Here is an 18,720-nt window from a genome sequence, read left to right on the forward strand (position 1 = left end):
ATTATTGACAACAATATCATGTGGGTTTTAAAACCAGTTTACGGTTTATGTTTTTACCTCAAGGATGAACAGGCTCCGTATCATGCATTAAGTGCCTTTTTTAATTTTTCACCACCTACCCATCAAACTGCCCACAAGTCCACCACTGTGCCTTTTTTTTTGCGGATTTGCCAAATATTTGGTGCATCCCTAATCCCTTTATAAATATCTAATTCCCTTCAGTCTGTTCATCAGTTACGCTGCACTGATAATTCACTTAAAAAAACATATCTATAAATGTTGTGCCAAGTGGTTAAACACAACTATGTGAAGATGCTGGATTAAGTAATACATACTTAACAACTTTATTAATTACACATAAGTGATTTGAGTGCAATGAAATGAATCAAATTAAGACTGGGCATCTTCCATCAAGCATCATGCTGAATCTTCTCCATAATAATTTAATGATCTGTTGTTGTTTTATTTTATGTAGAGTGAATGTGGAGTGTTTCACTTTCTTTGATTTTGCTATTAGGTATATGTTTGAGTAAAATAAACATTGTTGTTTTATTCTACAAACTACGAACAACATTTCTCCCAAATTCCAAATAAAAATATTGCCATTTAGAGCATTTATTTGCAGAAAATGAGAAATTGCTGAAATAATGCAAGGAATGCAAGAAAAAAACTTGTTTATATTCATATTTAGTTTTAAGAGTTTAGAAAACAATATTTGGTAGAATAACCCTGGTTTCATGCATCTTGGCATGTTCTCCTCTACCAGTCTTACACACTGCTTTTGGATAACTTTATGCCACTCCTGGGGCAAACATTCAAGCAGTTCTGCTTGATTTGATGGTTTTTGATCATCCATCTTCCTCTTGATTATATTCCAGAAGTTTTCAATTTGGTAAAATCAAAGAAACTCATAATTTTTAAGTGGTCCCTTTTATTTTCAGTGCTATATATATAAATGCTAACATACTCCACTCAGAACCAATGAAACTACTGTCTACTGTTCACAAACCTTTCCTCTGCTTTTTCCCCTTGTCTCTCTCAGGTGTAGCTCGTGATTGGCTGTTGGGGCGGAAGGGGGCGGTACGAAAGGGTGTGTGCGTGTATGGCGGGGGGAGGGGGGGGGGGTGAAAAGTTGCACTGTCCGCAGCGCAGTGAACATGGCATTAGTGCACGCTGTGTGGAAACTGAGGAGAGGAGGCAGAAACATGCGCTCTGCGGAGCTCGAGCTCTCTTTACTCTCCTCCACTGTGTTTGGGCATGCTGAGGGATGGATTCAGGAGTCTGGAGTGTGCGCGGGGTTTGTGATGATTAAGTGATGAGAGAGTGAAGATGAGCTGAAGGAGCTGCAGGAAGGACACTGCTGTCATTCACTGCGGTCAGGAGCGCGTCTGGAGAAAGGCGCTTTGCTGGGGACATGGCTTACATGCACTTTCTGCTTAATATGAGGATTTATACACGGACCTTCATAGCACTGGCTTTTATTTTCAGTCTGGGATTCCATAAGGTAAGAAAGAAAAAGGCTTAATTGACTTGAGTTACCACTGATGCTCTCCCATCACAGTCCTTATACACATTATAGATGTGAATAAAATGAATGTATTTCTATTTAAACCCTATAGAGCACACAGCTGAGCTCGACACAGCCACACACAGCTCATCGTGGAGATGATAAGACAACTGCTGCTGCTGCTGCTGCTGCTGCATCCTCACTACTGGAGTCCCTCCGTTTACCTTCCAACACAGGTAAGAGTTCCTGATTAAGACTCGGGTCTGACGGACAGCAGCACCACCACAGCTTAACTGTGCAACAGCAAACTCGCCCTGTTATAATTAGACAGGAAAATCCGTCCTCTCTCGGGTTTCAGAGCGTGCCAGGTCTGCAGGCAGTGTTAGAGTGTTAAATGCTGGATTTGGATCAGACACTGGGGTGGAGGGCTGTAGCAGTGAGGACTGGGGCCAGCAGGGGGCGCAACAGCCAAAGCAGCGTGAGAAAAAGCTGATGCTGCTGGATACAGTAGAGCAGTCTACCTGATAAAAGTCTCATTACTGTATTTTAAAGATTAAATTTGACCACCAGATCTTTAAAACCCTGCTCAAGTACCTGTGTAACAGTTAAGTAACTTAAGTTACATTATTATATAAAAAAGTTTTCTTTGTGTCTGAAACGCAATAAATGTTGCCTTGCTGCCCAAGGTGTAACTTAAATAATGATAACCTAAAGGTTTTTGTATGCAAATCAAAAGCCAACTATACAAAGCTACTGACTTTTCTCAAGCTAGTTAAAGAAAAGTGGCTGTGTTTAAAAATGCAACAACTGCTGACTTTACGCCCTCCTGCCCACTGCTAGCTAGTTAGCGTTTAGCATTTTAGCCCACAATTAACTTGTTAGCGTTTAGCATTTTAGCCCACAGTTAACTAGTTACCGTTTAGCATTTTAGCCCACAGTTAACTACTTAGCGTTTAGCATTTTAGCCCACAGTTAACTAGTTACCGTTTAGAATTTTAGCCCCACAGTTAACTAGTTACCGTTTAGCATTTTAGCCCACAGTTAACTAGTTAGCGTTTAGCATTTTAGCCCACAGTTAACTAGTTAGCCCACAATTAACTAGTTAGCGTTTAGCATTTTAGCCCACAATTAACTAGTTAGCGTTTAGCATTTTAGCCCACAGTTAACTAGTTAGCGTATAGCATTTTTGCCCACAATTAACTAGTTAGCATTTTAGCCCACAATTAACTAGTTAGCGTTTAGCATTTTATCCCACAGTTAACTAGTTAGCGTTTAGCATTTTATCCCACAGTTAACTAGTTAGCGTTTAGCATTTTAGCCCACAATTAACTAGTTAGCGTTTAGCATTTTAGCCCACAGTTAACTAGTTAGCGTTTAGCATTTTAGCCCACAGTTAACTAGTTAGCGTTTAGCATTTTAGCCCACAGTTAACGTTAACTAGTTAGCGTTTAGCATTTTAGCCCACAGTTAACTAGTTAGCGTTTAGCATTTTTGCCCACAATTAACTAGTTAGCGTTTAGCATTTTAGCCCACAATTAACTAGTTAGTGTTTAGCATTTTAGCCCACAGTTAACTAGTTAGCGTTTAGCATTTTAGCCCACAGTTAACTAGTTAGCGTTTAGCATTTTAGCCCACAATTAACTAGTTAGCGTTTAGCATTTTAGCCCACAGTTAACTAGTTAGCGTTTAGCATTTTGGCCCACAATTAACTAGTTAGCGTTTAGCATTTTAGCCCACAGTTAACTAGTTAGCATTTAGCATTTTATCCCACAGTTAACTAGTTAGCGTTTAGCATTTTATCCCACAGTTAACTAGTTAGCGTTTAGCATTTTATCCCACAGTTAACTAGTTACGTTTAGCATTTTAGCCCACAGTTAACTAGTTAGCGTTTAGCATTTTAGCCCACAATTAACTAGTTAGCGTTTAGCATTTTAGCCCACAGTTAACTAGTTAGCGTTTAGCATTTTAGCCCACAGTTAACTAGTTACCGTTTAGCATTTTAGCCCACAGCTAGCTAGTTAGCGTTTAGCATTTTAGCCCACAATTAACTAGTTAGCGTTTAGCATTTTAGCCCACAGTTAACTAGTTAGCATTTAGCATTTTAGCCCACAGTTAACTAGTTACCGTTAAGCATTTTAGCCCACAGTTAACTAGTTACCGTTTAGCATTTTAGCCCAAAAAACCAGAAGGCTATATTAATATACTTTAATTCAAACATGAATGCTCTTTGAAACAGTCAATATTTCTTATGTTTCAAACACAGCCGCCAATGAAAAGAGGGAGAAAAACAAGGGCGATTAAAAAAAGGTTCGCTATTGAGCTGTGGCTATAGCTAATGCTAGATACTGAAGCATTTATTAGTTTTGTTTTACAAAACTAGGTTTATTTCATGTTTTGTTTGTTTGTTTTTTTGTTTTTGTTTCCTGTTCTTGTAAAACTACTAACACATAGCAGTGAAGTCAGACTTTCTAAAACATTGTGGAAACATTAAGGAATCCTTTGTGTATCATCAACAGCTACAAATTAAAAGTCCGTAACTATCTTCATGTGCAGGACATTTTTAACAGTCACCTCAAGAACACAAGTACAGAGGACACCTGTTGAGATGCTGTGTACTTAAAATTTTATTTATATTAAATAAACGTTCTGTAAAATATAGTTGTAGAATCTGCCTTTCAAGGCAGTGAGTATTACCAATAAATGAATTCACAATGTATGTGATTGGTGTTGTGCAGTGGATAACACCACCGCCTGCCATGTGGAAGAAGAGGGTTCAATTCCAGGTCTGGGTGACTATGCTGTGTTACAGCAATAAGAGTCCTTGGGCAAGACTCCTAACACTAAATCGGCCCTCCTCTGTAATAGAAATGGTAAATGTGTTCCCAGGTTTTGGAATGAAATTTGTTCTGTAGGATATAGAAATCCATAGATATACAAATACATATAAAAGTAATGTGATGATGGCAACCAGTACATTTTTTTTAGTCAAAGTCAAAATAAGTCACTTTATATGATTTCTCCTCTTTTTCTCATCACAACCATGCACTGTCAAGTATGATACAATGCATACAGCAGACCTGGTAATGAACTGGAGATTCTGGCATTGTTAGGCTTTTATATTTTAATATTAGACCAACCATTTCGATATGTTTTCTCTTTTGACACATAAACTGAAGCAAAAGGTGCAGAATGACATATAGAAAACTCACAAAAGGCACCCTTGCCCCCTACCTCAAAGAGACCTTGTTAGGTCATTGAGAGTGTGCGCCTTAATAATGTTCTTTAAGGAAAAAATATTTTAATCTGTTGGGAATTTCTCTCCTCCTCTCTCTCTCTCTCTTTCTCTCTCTCTCTCTCTCTCTCTCTCTCTCTCTCTCTCTCTCTCTCTCTCTCTCTCTCTCACACACACACACAGACCCACAAACAGGAACACACACAGCCTGTAGATTGGCATGCACTCAACTGTGAACAAAGACAGACACTTCAAGAAGCTCTCCATCAAAGGCTCTAAATTGCTGTGTGCTGCCTAACAATATTGGTCTAGGGAACTGTATGGTTCACGTATGTGGTTGAGAGAGAGAGTGAGGATAGAAAAAGGGAGAAGACTTGTGACTGTAGTTGGATTAGGTATAACACAAATACAGCAATGTGCAATAGTGTGTATGTGAATGCATATGTGTGAGTAAGTTTTACACCAATGAACACTGTGTTCTGTTTGTTAAAGTGCTTCTAGTTGAGTTTAGCAGACCACCTTACAGCTGCACAGCTGAAGGGTCAATACATTTCAACTGTACCTAATTTGTGGACTGATGAACCAGAACGTGTACTCTACTTTCTTGGCTTCTGCATCCAGTGTTCCTGTGTGTTATTCTTATGAGAACTACACATGGTTTTCTACACATGCACGATACAGATCAAACTGTGCAGTCAGCCGTGTAAATTAAATTACGATTTCTGAATGAACTTTGTAAACCTGCAGGAGGGTGTGGGGGAACACACTGAAATGTTGATTTTTGGTTCTGCATCATTATTGGCCAAAGCTAGACATCGTTCTGCTCTCTGAGGAGGATGAAACAGTCATTTAATTTTACATGCTGTTTTGAATCGTAATTATGCTGTGTATGTACTGGCTACTGCCTGTGACTGATGTCTGCTAATTTAGTAAACACTTATGTTGTCATATTTATGATTTCAGCTTAAAACATCCAGCTCATTTCAGAGAAATAGTTACATTATTCACTAAACAGATTAGATTATGTTATAGATTAGAGCACAAATAATTGTTTCAATATAATACAGCAACATACCATAAATCACATACTTAGGTGGCAGTATGTATTGATCACAAATTGTTACCTCAGGAGATGACTTTGTTATGAGGTTGTGAGGTGTTATCTCGTTGGGTATGATAGTGGGTTTATTTACCATTCCTCAACCCACAGTGTCTTCCATGGAACATGACAAAAGTCATAGGACACGATACTAGTCCAGTATGTCATGTTATTTGTGCAGTATTGTTGACAGTAAATGTGTGATAGTGTAGGATTGAATATGTCATTTACATACTCTATAATCAATACACATTCTCTCTTCACTATTCGCTTTCTTTGTAGAGTATGAAATTGTGGCTCCATATGAGGTGGACCATAAAGGCCAGTACATATCCCATGCTGTGGCTCACCATCATCGCAGGAGACGCTCGTTGGATGGCCAGGGGACTGACCTAACCGCCACCGCTCATTTTAGGCTTCATGGACTGGGCCAGAATTTCCACCTGGAGCTGCTTCCCTCCAGTAGTCTGGTTGCCTCTGGATTTACAGTCCAAATTCTTGGGAGAAATGGCACCAGGAGTCTCCAGCCATTGGCAAAAGATGATTTTTGCTTCTACCAAGGGTCACTCAGGTCAATGGCCAACTCTTCTGTGGCATTGTCAACATGTGCAGGGATGGTGAGTAGATTATGAAGTAAACAGTTACTGTTTTTTTGTTTGTCCAGTGCATGACACAGTACACTCTTACACACTTTACATTGACATGCCAAAAGTAATGGGACTTGCATTCCCAGGTCATCCTCTGGCATAACACTTAATGATCAGTTTGCATACTGTATCCCTCGAATTTTGTCATGTCAATATACAGCTCTGAAATAAATTAGAGACCACTTAGTGACGATGTTTTTCCTAGATTTTACCAAATTTAAAACCTCGAATAAAATCAAGAGCAATATGGATGATCACAAGCCATCAAACCACTTCTTGAATTTTTGCACTAGGAGGGGCATAAATTGGTCCAAAAGCAGTGTGTAAGACTGGTGGAGGAGAACATGCCAAGATGCATGAAAACTGTGATTGAAAACCAGGGTTATTCCACCAAATATTGATTTCTTAACTCTTAAAACTTTATAAATATGAAATTGTTTTCTTTGCATTCTTTGAAAGCTTTGCTTTTTCAGCCATTTTTCAATTTCTACAAATAAATGCTCTAAATGACAATATGTTTATATGGAATACCAATAAATAGCAAAATCAGAGAAACTGATTCAGAAACTGATCTGGTCTATTATTTTTTTGCAGAGCTGTATTAGAAACCACTACCTTATGCTTTCACTCTTTGACCACTTTGTTGGTAGTGTGAGTGGTATTAGTGTAGGACAGCTTTGTTGCTGGGGGGGTTTATACAGGTCTGTGTCACTCCCAGTCACTTAGTCACAGCTTAGAACTCTGCCTGAGAAACAGATCACGAAACATTACAAACGTTCAAATTAATGAATACTGTTTATTTATGTACAAATAGTTCCTTGCTTAAATTAATTTGTGTTATTACCGATAATTACATCTGGTTAAATAGTTGTGGCCATTTAATAATACATAAAAAGAGTTGTGGCAGCAGCTGTTTTAAATATTGTACATGAGCAGCTATAGTGGTACATTGTGTTCTGGTTCAGTGGTCTTTTTGTTGAAAGGACAAATTTTACATCTCTCCAGCTCTCATGCTCGACTAGATGCCCACTCAGACCCCTGGCAGAGTCCTTATCCATTCAGACCCATGCCCTCCAGGGGATCTGCCCTGTTCTTGGGAGAGTGGGAATTCTCAGGCAAAGAAACAATTCAGGCAAAGAAACAAGCACTTTTTGGTAAAAAAAAAATTCCCCCTTACCCTAATCATAAATCCATAATTCAAGCTGTTTAGTGTTCAATGTTTGCTTTTTTAATTGTACATTGGAGCTACAAGGCTATAATAGCTAGCAAGTCATGGAGGCCTACACTTGTCTCAAACCACAGTGAGTTATTAAGTAATATCAAACACAGCAGTCCCCATGTTTACAGTCACCTGACTACTGATCATGTTCACCTGCGTTTCCTTATAAAAAGTAATTTGTTTCTTTCATTCATTGCAAAGTATTGCCAACACATCTTGTCGTTGCGTACTGAGTGTTTTTATGTCTGTTTGCTTCCTGGTTTACTCTCTTTTATCTCTGCGTTGATTGTTTACTATAACGATTCTCGCTAAGCCTAGCCCATGTTACTCCTGTACTGATTAGACCCTGCTGTGTTATCTGCCAACTCTGTCATTAAACCAACTTACATCTTGTTATTTTTCCATCTGTGAGCATCTGACTTATCCTTAAAACCCGACACATACTTTCTTATGTAATTCCTGATACTGCATGCAGTAATATGCTTTGCTATTTGTAAAAATGGGGGAAAATAATATTTTGCATGTTTTATAACAATGGTACCAACCCAAGTCTTGCAGTCTTGTAGTTTTGTCTATTTTTGATGTGCCTGGGAATGAAGGGAGAATGTGCAGTATGGGTCTCACAGTATATCAAGATATAAAAATGTTATATGCTGCTATATGAAAGTGTGTTGTTGGGCTTGGCATCATACTGAGCCGAATTCCAATTCCAATATGAGGCGCACACTGGGATTTAAAGGACCAAAATTGGAGAACATAAAAGCAAAACAAATTTAAATAGTGGCAATGTGGTCCCAGGAAAACTTTCCCCTTTCCCCCTATCAGACAGCGGTTTGGTCCACTGGGTCTTGTGGCTCATCGGGTCCTCCGCACACGGTTCCCAGTCAGCCGCTGGAGCTTGGATTCTCATGACTCCAGGCTGATCTTTATTCTCCCCTGTAGATCAGAGAAATCTGTCTGCCTGCAGAGAAAAATCCCTTTAAACCAGTGACTCACTAGCCCACATAAATTTGGGTCAGGGAATGGCAGAGTTTCTTACTGGAAAAACAGAGGCTCCATTTATAGTCTGAGAGATGGTTTCGAGTGTCCCTCCTAGTCCCTGACAAGAAATGTTTATCATGTTTGTATAATTAAGAGTTTATTAAGCTCTTTTTTGCAGTTCTTAATTTGTTTTGGATGGAGCTCACGGTGGAGGAGATGATTAAAAACCCAGCAGGGAGAGGTACAGCGCATGCAGGCCTGCTCCAAGGATTTCCTATCATTCTTACAGCTTTGCCTGTCTTCCGTAATGTTATATAACATTGTTATTTCTGTATGCTCTTGAAAAACCAAACATGAGCCTGTGGCACAGTTTCATCCAAAGCCATCATGTTTAACCAGCACTTAGCATTTTAAGTAAGCATATCACAAATCAGACCAATAGAAGGAGGGTTATTTGTAGCTCTTGCCTAGTCTCCTGGATCCTCTGAGCCAGCACATACTACGTATTCACCACTGTTTCTGTTGGTTTGCAGTTTATAGCATAGCTGAATGCTGTTTCTTTTTGGCCAGGCCAGTTACCAGCAACAATTAAAGCTTGCTATAGTCTTTTTATATTAAAATGATTGTGGTAATTTACATTTAATTTATAATAATAATAATTAATTTGTATTCATAATTTATCAAATTTATGTTTAATTAGCTAGAAGGTTGTTCTGTCATAACATTTTGGGAATTTTGGGAATTTGTATATATGTTCCTTCACCTACTTTAGTTCACGGAGTGAGGTCATGTTCATTTACTGTACGATAAATCGATATTGCAATTATTGTGATAGGCCTATACACAACTACACAATAATCACAAGATATGTATAATTTTTAGCAAATCAATATTAGACACAGAATGTTGAGCACAGATTGAAGAGTTTTTCTCTTGGCTTAATGTTCCAATCAATAACTGGACATAATGTACAGACAGTATGCAATACCTATAGACTGATACAGAAAGTATGTTTTTTGTAAATCATGCAGTATATACAGTCAATGGTTTGTATCTGCTGTAATTGTAGAAAATAATTTCCATGTTCATTTATACGGCTTGTTATACAGGAGGCTCTTGTTAACTGGAACTCAACTGCTGTTGTTTTTGTTAGTTTGTTAGAATGGTCTAAATGGTGTTGTTGATACTGGAGAGCAGCACATCACCTCCAAACACTTCTGGTTATGGAAATTCTGGAGTTACATTGTTGTTATGTGAAACTTGGTCAGAGTAAACTGGGATCTGTGATAGGCTAAAAGCTAATTTTGGGAGGGCTTATATTAGTATTGGCCAGATGTTTCATTGCATACCTTTTTTGGTCTGATTTTGGAGTCTACGCTTTTAATCATCACATGTGCACACTTTTCACACAGCAGTTTACGGGCCTCTGGTCTTTGTTCAGACTGGTTTGTAAATTTGACATCATGGCAGACATTTTTAAGTCATTGTGTAATTAACTCTCTTATTAATTAAATAATTATGACATTACATTTCAACAATTGTGTAATGTACATTAATGGTTCCACAAAAGTAATATCACTAGACTTTGCCAGGAAATAAAATGTGAATCAGAAAAATTTGTAAGCTTGTCAGACCTTACCATTTGTCACAGTAAGGCTTGAAAGAAAGACACATCACCCATGAATCAGACAGACTGAAAATGAACTTGTTGCAGCCCTTGAAGGGTTTTTCCTAGCGCTGACACAGATCCCCACTTTAAAATCACTTACAGCAGACCAATTTACTAAGAATCCGACTTCATGCACGCATCACTGGCACTTCTTCTGTCTCCTGATGGGTGATGATGGGGGGGTGCTGTTTTTCAGTCAGAAATGAAAACCTGGGTGATTCAGATCAGCAGTAGATAACTGTTGTGAATGACTGTCACACTGTTGCTGTTGGTTTGATGAGTCTGTGACTAACTTAGATCTGGCAGCGGAGCGCCGTCACCGTCTTCAGCTGGAGGTGATTAGGAGCTCAGCCACGCACTTTCGTCTGTTAACTCCTTCTCTTCAAGGGCCAAGCGCAGTGTCAAGTTGTGCCATGTTTTAAAGTCTGCGCATAAATTTGATCCGAATGACTGCAAGGGAGCTTGGCAGGGTCTTGGTGAAGCTGGCGTGGGTTTGATGACAGTAGGGAGTTTGTCATAAAAAATAAGAGCTTGGACTGGGGTCTGCAGAACAAGGAGAGGGTGACTGGCTTCATAAGCCTTTGCCGTTTTGCCGGTGAGTGTCTTACAAAAGGGTTCTTGTGGCAGCTGCGAAGCCAGTCACTTTAAGTGGGTGCATTTGGAATTGTGCACTTAAGGACTAAGGCTGTGTTCAGTCTGCAGGCAAATCATATTTGTTTCTCAAAAAACACTGTGATTTGTAAGCGATATGATCCGATATGATCGGATTCTTGACATCACAAACCTTGATGTCCAACCATCTTCATGGGTTTCTATGAAGAAGACGGAGGCATCAGTTATTGTGTTGCCTTGTTGTAGGGTCCCCACACTTCAGTCACTGTGGAATGTGATGTAGTTATATTTTTAATAGTGAGTTGTGAGTGTCCTAGCAAACACTTTGAAATCCATTTTATGTACTAAGTCTCAGATCTGTACAAATCCAAATTTCATACTTATTTCTAAATATGCAAAAGTCACAGATTTTGGTGGGCAATCTGAACATAGCTAAAGTGTTGACCACAGTATAGTTTGATAGATAGTAGGACATCTATCAAACACAATGTTTAGACGTGGCTCACTGGGTATGTCAATCAGGAGCATCATTGCTTTATTGTCAGGCTGGCTCAAAAGAGTTCCAGAGCATAAACTTAACCAGGAACAAATTCCCCTCTGAAGTGTCTGCATAGCTTCTCCATCACTAACACTAGGCTAACTGTGAATGATGTCACCTGTGAACTTTAGTCAAGCCTGGAAAATCCACCATTGAATGGTAACTGAATCCTATTCTTCCCCGCTCCATAATGGGGATTGAGAGAGAAGCATAAAAACAGTTAAATATTATGGGCAATAGTTGAGTCTGGTCAAGAGAGAGTTCTAAGCACCTTCGGCATCATTAGTACAGGAATTTCGGCGTGGACACGACTGGAGAAAACACAGGAGGGTCATGAAGGAAATGCTCCATGATGGAGGGAAAGACTATGGCGCTACAGAGCACAGTTTTGCGGTTTTAACAAGGACTTGCCCAATTGTGGCCAGCAAATTGCAGGAAGTGTTCAGTTATGATGTAATCTTATGTCGCGTACACTCAGGTTTCAGGCTGTCTGTACTGAGGTTTGGGAAGGATGGTAAGAAACATGCTGAGCTTTGGTCACAAAGCCTGCATTTCAGATGGAATTTAAATTCAGAATAGCTGATGCCACTGTAATCTAGATATAACTATCAGTGTTGTCTCTCTTAATGGAATAATATGTTGTAAATTTGGTGTCTTTTGCAAATGATTGTTTCATTTCAGTGCCCTATCGTACACCCTGTACAAGGTGTGTGGCGTGGCGTGTTGCCATTGTACACCCCTTCAACAGTCATTTTTCACGCCTTGCGCACGTGTCCTTAAAATAGCTTTAGACTTTAGGAATATATTAACGCTAACTGGTATGGTGGTCTGGAAATTGTGTGTTCAGGTAAATTTCTGGCTTATTTCTATCTTGGCGGTGGAAAAAAGACTTGCGCGACTGATCCGGTTAAACCCTGACTAAAATCAACAGTTAACCCTGCACCAAGAACTGGATCACGCACCGGTATTTTAATGTTGTGGGTACAAGGTGTAAAAATAAACTGTTGATGAGGTATAAGATAGCAACGAGCATCGCAACACGCCTTGTGCAGGGTGTACCATTGGGCCCAAAGTGTATATTAATACATAGTTCTTCTTTAGAATCTTGGTTTTTCTGAAGGTTTTACTATAAGCTTTTGACACCTTTTTGATGCACCATTTGGACTAAAATACATCAAAGGATGTAGCATTAGCATTATCACCACCAGTGGACAGTGCAGTGGGATAGAATGGTTGTGACCAGCATGAGAAAATACAAGCTTTCCCACATGTATTTTCCACAGGTCATTGCAGAGTTTTAGTTGCCACGGGATATTGCAAAAATCATGGGATACGATGCTAGTTTCTGTCCTGTGGCATGTCAGTGTATAAGCATTAATTAAACTTAACCTTCTTAGTTACATTAGTCTGCTGCCTTAGCTTCCATGCAATTCAATGCACCGAGCACTGGCTAAATGGCAAACCCAGTTTAAATTATGTGCCTTCAGGGTATATTTTGCAAATTAGATTTTCTCCAGATTTCTTTAATAAAACTACAACTTAAAAGAATAACACATGCCAGCCACCCACAAATCATTGTCTTCCTTTTTTATGTGAGAGGTGTTCCCTCTGCCTCAGAGTCTGAAACGGGCTGGTTTCACCTCTTCCCAGGGATTTTCCAGAAGCGCGTGTCAGTTGGCATGCTTCATTTATGGGACGGAGCTTTGAAAACATACTGCACAGTCCCAATAGATCCTCAAATAACAAGAAAAAAATAAGCCTGCATCCAAAAAATATACATTAATATAATTTACAAAACTAAATATGTGGTTGTGACCTGAATGGGTTGATTGAATTATGGAATAACATATTTATGATCAACTCAAAGGCATGCTATGCTATTAAAACCTGTATAGCATGATTTAAATAGAGAAAAATCAATAAAGTATGAGAAAGCAAATGAAAGCAAAGCTGGAGTAGCAGTCAGGTGACGACTAACTGCTGGCAGTAAGGCAGTGGGCTATTAAGAACCAGAACATAGCAACTTACATAAACCTTTTAACACTGCCTTATAGTCGTGATAGTGAGTGGCGATCTCTATGTGTGGTGTGCACAACTCCAGGCTTGGAGGACCAGTCTTGAGCAATTAACTTGAGCAATTACCAGTCTGGTAATTAACTGATGAGTTCAATCAGGTGTGTTTGATTAGGGCAACTACCAAATCTACTTGCATGTATGGAATTGTGCACCCATGCTCTGTGCTTACTCTATTGTAAAGGCCTCCCCATACTTTTTATGGAGACCACGTTTGCAGAAGACAACACCCATGATAGGTGAAAAAAAAGGCATGCAATTAGGGCATGTACACAACATTAGAATTTTGCATTGTATATAATGTTTCATGCTCTGCTATCTGGGCATAATAGTGTGTAGAGTGTCAATGTTTATTCTAGCTTTACTCTTAGCAGTGTTTTGGGATGGCCACCAAATTTGGTGGAAGTTACAGTTCCTTTCATCAGACTGGCTTCACCACTCACTACAATTTCATCATAGCAAGAAATAAGCAGCCGTCAGCAGCTCAAGTGATGTAATGCTAAAAAGAAGCAACCCCATCATCATCTCTCATAAACAGCATACTGTAGCTAGCTTCCCTTTTCATTGCCTGTATTGAATTGCTCTGTTCTCACTTTCACTTCAGTTCTAAATTCAGTTTCATTTGCATAGATTAACTCTAGAGCTAAGGTTAAACTCTAGAGAGATAACTTTAGAGAGGATAACTTTAGAGAGACAGATTCATTATTAAATCTGGTAGAGGGTACACTGTTTAACAAATGTTTGTGGACACAATTTCTATTTAAAATTTCTAATTCAATCAGCAAGTAGTGTTACAGGTGTGCAATGTACAAAGTGTTGCCATTAAAATAGGACTTTCGATACTTTTGTGATCTGTTGTAGGCCCGTCACTATAATTACATCGATAAATATTGATTTATCATACAATATATGGAAATGACCTCAACAAGTTTTGCTAAACACTGTATTTATTTGTGTATTTGAGCAAAGGTTTGGGCAAATCATCAGACAGACTTATTATTATTATTATTTTTGTTATTATGTTAACAAAGGTTCAGTGGCATTAAATAGTCTTAAATTGACCAAATTAAATTCTCACAGCAATTCATCAAAATCTAATAGACATCTTTCCTTGAATAGTAGCTACATGTTACTCCTAAAAGCAGGATAAACTCTTCTTTAATACCTTGTTAATTCAGAAATTAAAAACAGGGAATAAACTGGTGTCCCAATACTTTTGTACTTTATTGCTTAATTTAGTCTGACTGGACTCAGCCAGTATTTGAAGTGCATGTGTTATATCATAGAAATAAAAGTGTGATGTAATGCAGTTAAAACAGAAACATCATCATCTCTTTTTTAAATAGCCAAGTGTCTGTGATATCTTTTTATGACCTGGATTGAATTACTCCACACTCGCCAAACTTTAGTGAGAAGAGGAAGGTGTTTCCCATAGGTTTCCCTTTGCTTTATTATTACGGGTCTGAATCCATAGTACTATTTGTACTTTCACTGAGTGAGCACTATGCACTAAGTGGCATGTTTTTTGCAACAAGAGAGAAATGAGGATTCTTACATTGACCACTGTTATATTAAAGTTCATATGTGAGATTTTAATCCAAGAGGCTTTTGTAGCTTCTGGTTTGCAGAGCTTCATTTAAATACAAAAAAATCCCAATATCTGCTTGATTCGCTGACTGTGTTCGCTAGGTCATGTCTGGATCTGCCCCATACTGCTAGAAGGCACTTCAAATGATCGTTGCAGTTTTTACAACTGCTATTTACACCTCCTAGCTCTTGGCATGTAATTTGATGATCTACAGACATTTGTTTTTGGGTAAGGCCGCCAAGGAACTGCTGAAAGGAAATGCTGATTTGTGGAGGGTAACTACCAGTGGTGGAAAGTGGGCTAAAAACTGTGCTGTTGTACAAGTGCTGTTGCCTTCAAGGCAATCGACTTGACAATAAAAAAAAAACAGTCCTCTTAGAAACTCTTAGAAAGTTTTTTTGTCCTTGGCTAACTATGCTGATTATCTTAGGACAGGAATTAGAACTGCAGTTTCTGAGTGATCATTAGATGCTACACTCAAAGACAAGAGGACATTAAAGTGCTTTTCCTGCTGTTCTATAACAAAAGACTCCCAGAAGCTGGTTTTGGGTAGTGTACCTCTTGGTGAGAAATCATTGACTGATAGACATGCCTCCCGATGCACTTAAAGACGTTTTGCTCAGATGATAGAATTTGATTGGGGCATATCATTGGACTTGAGCTTAGAAAATCACAATGTTCTTTTTGACAAATAACCTGTCATTGATGCCTTCTGTCAGCCAGTCATGGAGCATTTGACAACCTATGAGTGTGCATGATCTACAGGCCCAGTTGCAACATCTCTTGGCAAGTGTGCCACAGAATGCCATATGGAACCTGTATTTCTCCTCGCACAACTGTAGCCCATCTAGAATGCAAGCAAGAGGCGGCCCATTAAATTAATAAAACCTTACATTTGTACAGATTTTCTACTAAACGTATCCTTTTGCCCTAATCCTGTACTAACTTAAATATATCATCATGACATTCACACACATAACAACTTTTCATTGGTGCATTATTTATTTTTGTCAATGAGTGATGTAATTATGGATATAATTATAAAATTATAAGGAGTGGCAAGGGAGACATCATTGTCTGGGTTTAAAAGGTGAAGCAATTACATTAATAAAGTTCCAGAAACTCATTCATTACAGCATTTCTCAAGCCCAGATTTAGTATAACAGTGAATGAGGCCTGACATTCTATAGACACTCCCATATTGTGGAATAGAAAATATTAGTCCAGACAACTAGAGCCACAAAACTGAAAAGCTTGTCTTAATTCCAAAGCATTATTTTATGTATCACCATAAAAAGGGAATCAAAACTGACTTCTCTTCAGAAATACAGAGCAAAGACTGAAAATATTACACGGCACCCTGTTAACAGTAAAAGTTCCTTGGAAAACCTTTTTTTGCAGTTCTACAATTTAAAACTATGGAAGTACCTCTTAAGGTGCTTCATGGAACCTTCACATTTTTCTTAAAAAAACTTTTCTTGAAGGTTCCTCAAAGTGTTTTAAGTGGATTCTCCACAGTTTCAAACTGAAATATTTGCGATGATACAGAACTGACCTTAATGGTTTACACAAGATCTCTAGTTTAGCAAGGAAACTGTATCTCACTCACTAAAAGCATGTAGAAGTGATGGTCTGAAGAATTTTTGACCTCGGACTGCAGGTCTGATCGGGTTAATGCAGCTGTCATAACATCTACCTTCAAGACAGATTTACAGTGTGAGTCATTGGTTATCTTTCACAAGAGAACATAAGAGCCTATGGATATACGACCGTAAACCCCTGAAGAGTTTTAAATGTTATGTCTTTCAGTTACAAAGTTCACAGAAAAGAGACCCACTTGCTGGAAAGGCCAAAAGATCAGGGGCAAAGAATTCAAACAAAAGTCATCCACAATTTGCGGTTTTACTGTAAAAGAGAACAACACCAGCGCTGCATAGTAAACAACAGGTCAGTGTTTGGAATAGCCACGCTGAACTTGCTTACAGAAAACCATAGTGCATTTGGGTCATCAGACTCTCAGTCTCTTTTGCAGTGCCCCCAATTACGAGTTCCAGGGATCCTGCAAAGCTTCGCATTCCATTGCCAAACCTCAGCGTTTTCATCTGGCTGATAAAAAGACATCAGACACACAGAAGTCAATTCAATGTTTTATAGTAATTCAAGGCTAACCTTTCAAACCCTAAGCCTAAAACTAACCATTCAGGGTATATCTTTATTTGTCTAACATTTGTAGGGGTGACTATAAACAATTTGACATACTGTTTAGAAAAAATTATACAGTGGGCTTAAATTGTTATGTCAGTTACAGAACAGATATGAGCTGTAAAACTAGTGGTTTGGATCGATTGCAGGGCTGATTTTTTCCAAAAATGGGTTGAGTTGAATAGTATTGTGTTGAGGCCTCACTTTCATGTCCATCCAGTCCATTCAGACCTTAGACCATTGGTTAGTTCATTTAGTCTACTTGTTAACTAAGGATACAGACAGCTAGCTTAATCCTAATGTGGGTAATTCTCTATTTAACTAATTAGTCATTTGATCCAGTTATTAAAAAAAACTATAGTGGCCTAAAAATGTTTAAACTAAAATTCAATAGTTTAATATGCTAAAAGCAGCAGTATGTGAGAATCTCAATTTTTTGCTCCTGCCGTCCTCCCATAGACAGGAAGCGCAATTCGTAAGGACACACTTTACACATGCATTTCTGGACAAGCTGAGCAATACAGAACCATAACTGAAAGTGAAAGAGGCATGTGGACGAATTTTACAGTACTATTACTTTTAATTACGCTTTACGTTTCATAGTTCTCTTGCAGCATTTTCCTGCCTAATTAACCATTTTAACCAGAGTTACATAGTGCAGTACAGAGTAGAAGCTATTCTCCTAATTACAGTCTGTGGAGTATATTAAAAAAATATATGCTTCAACATGTGGCTGGTTCAATATTCCACTATTGGTAAAACCTGTCTGTTGTATACAGACAACATTGAAAAAAACATTGCTATAATTACATTGAGTTCATTGCTGTCCTACATGTTGTTCTATACTGCACAGAGTCTCTGCCTGTTTACTCACTCTCCGCCTACATTGCATCACTAAGATCTTTCTCTAAGCAAAGGCTGCAATGGGTCACTATTGACAAAAACTTGGACCAGATGTAATTCTTGATACACAGCAAGACAAAAAAGGCCATGACATAAAAGTGAAGTTCCACAAAATTGGCTTTGATAGGATTAGGTTTGACAAGGACTCTCAGACCCGCCCAGACTCAGGGCCCGGGGACAGCGCCTGGCCCCAATCACGTGGAGCTGCCAGTCACGCTTCTGCTTCTGCCTCTGCCTCAGCTATGGTCCAGAAGGCTCAGCACTCTTTAGCGGTGCTTCTTTAGAGTGCCCACCTAATCTGCACCGGTAGGAAAAGAGCGTGGTTCAAGGGCTTTGGTGGTTTTGGGCCTGACCAATCAGATAATTGGACCGCTTTGAAGTTCTGGCCGTTTTGTAGAAGATCAAAAGCATGGATGTTTGACCCTTTCTCTCTCTCTCTTGGGTCTTTTT

General features: G+C 38.8%; 1 protein-coding gene across 1 annotated transcript in view; it reads left to right on the plus strand.

Moving 5' to 3' along the window:
• The first annotated feature begins 1,147 nt into the window (after window positions 1-1,147).
• LOC103024154 (A disintegrin and metalloproteinase with thrombospondin motifs 16) overlaps window positions 1,148-18,720 on the plus strand; it is an 86,265-nt gene continuing 68,692 nt past the window's right edge. The window contains exons 1-3 of the mRNA XM_007254528.4: window positions 1,148-1,504; window positions 1,620-1,743; window positions 6,121-6,455. Coding sequence (XP_007254590.3) covers window positions 1,415-1,504; window positions 1,620-1,743; window positions 6,121-6,455 — 549 coding nt within the window. The 5' untranslated portion in view covers window positions 1,148-1,414. The remainder of the gene's footprint in view (window positions 1,505-1,619; window positions 1,744-6,120; window positions 6,456-18,720) is intronic.

Source organism: Astyanax mexicanus, chromosome 6 (assembly GCF_023375975.1).
Source record: "Astyanax mexicanus isolate ESR-SI-001 chromosome 6, AstMex3_surface, whole genome shotgun sequence".
NCBI lineage: Eukaryota > Metazoa > Chordata > Actinopteri > Characiformes > Acestrorhamphidae > Astyanax > Astyanax mexicanus.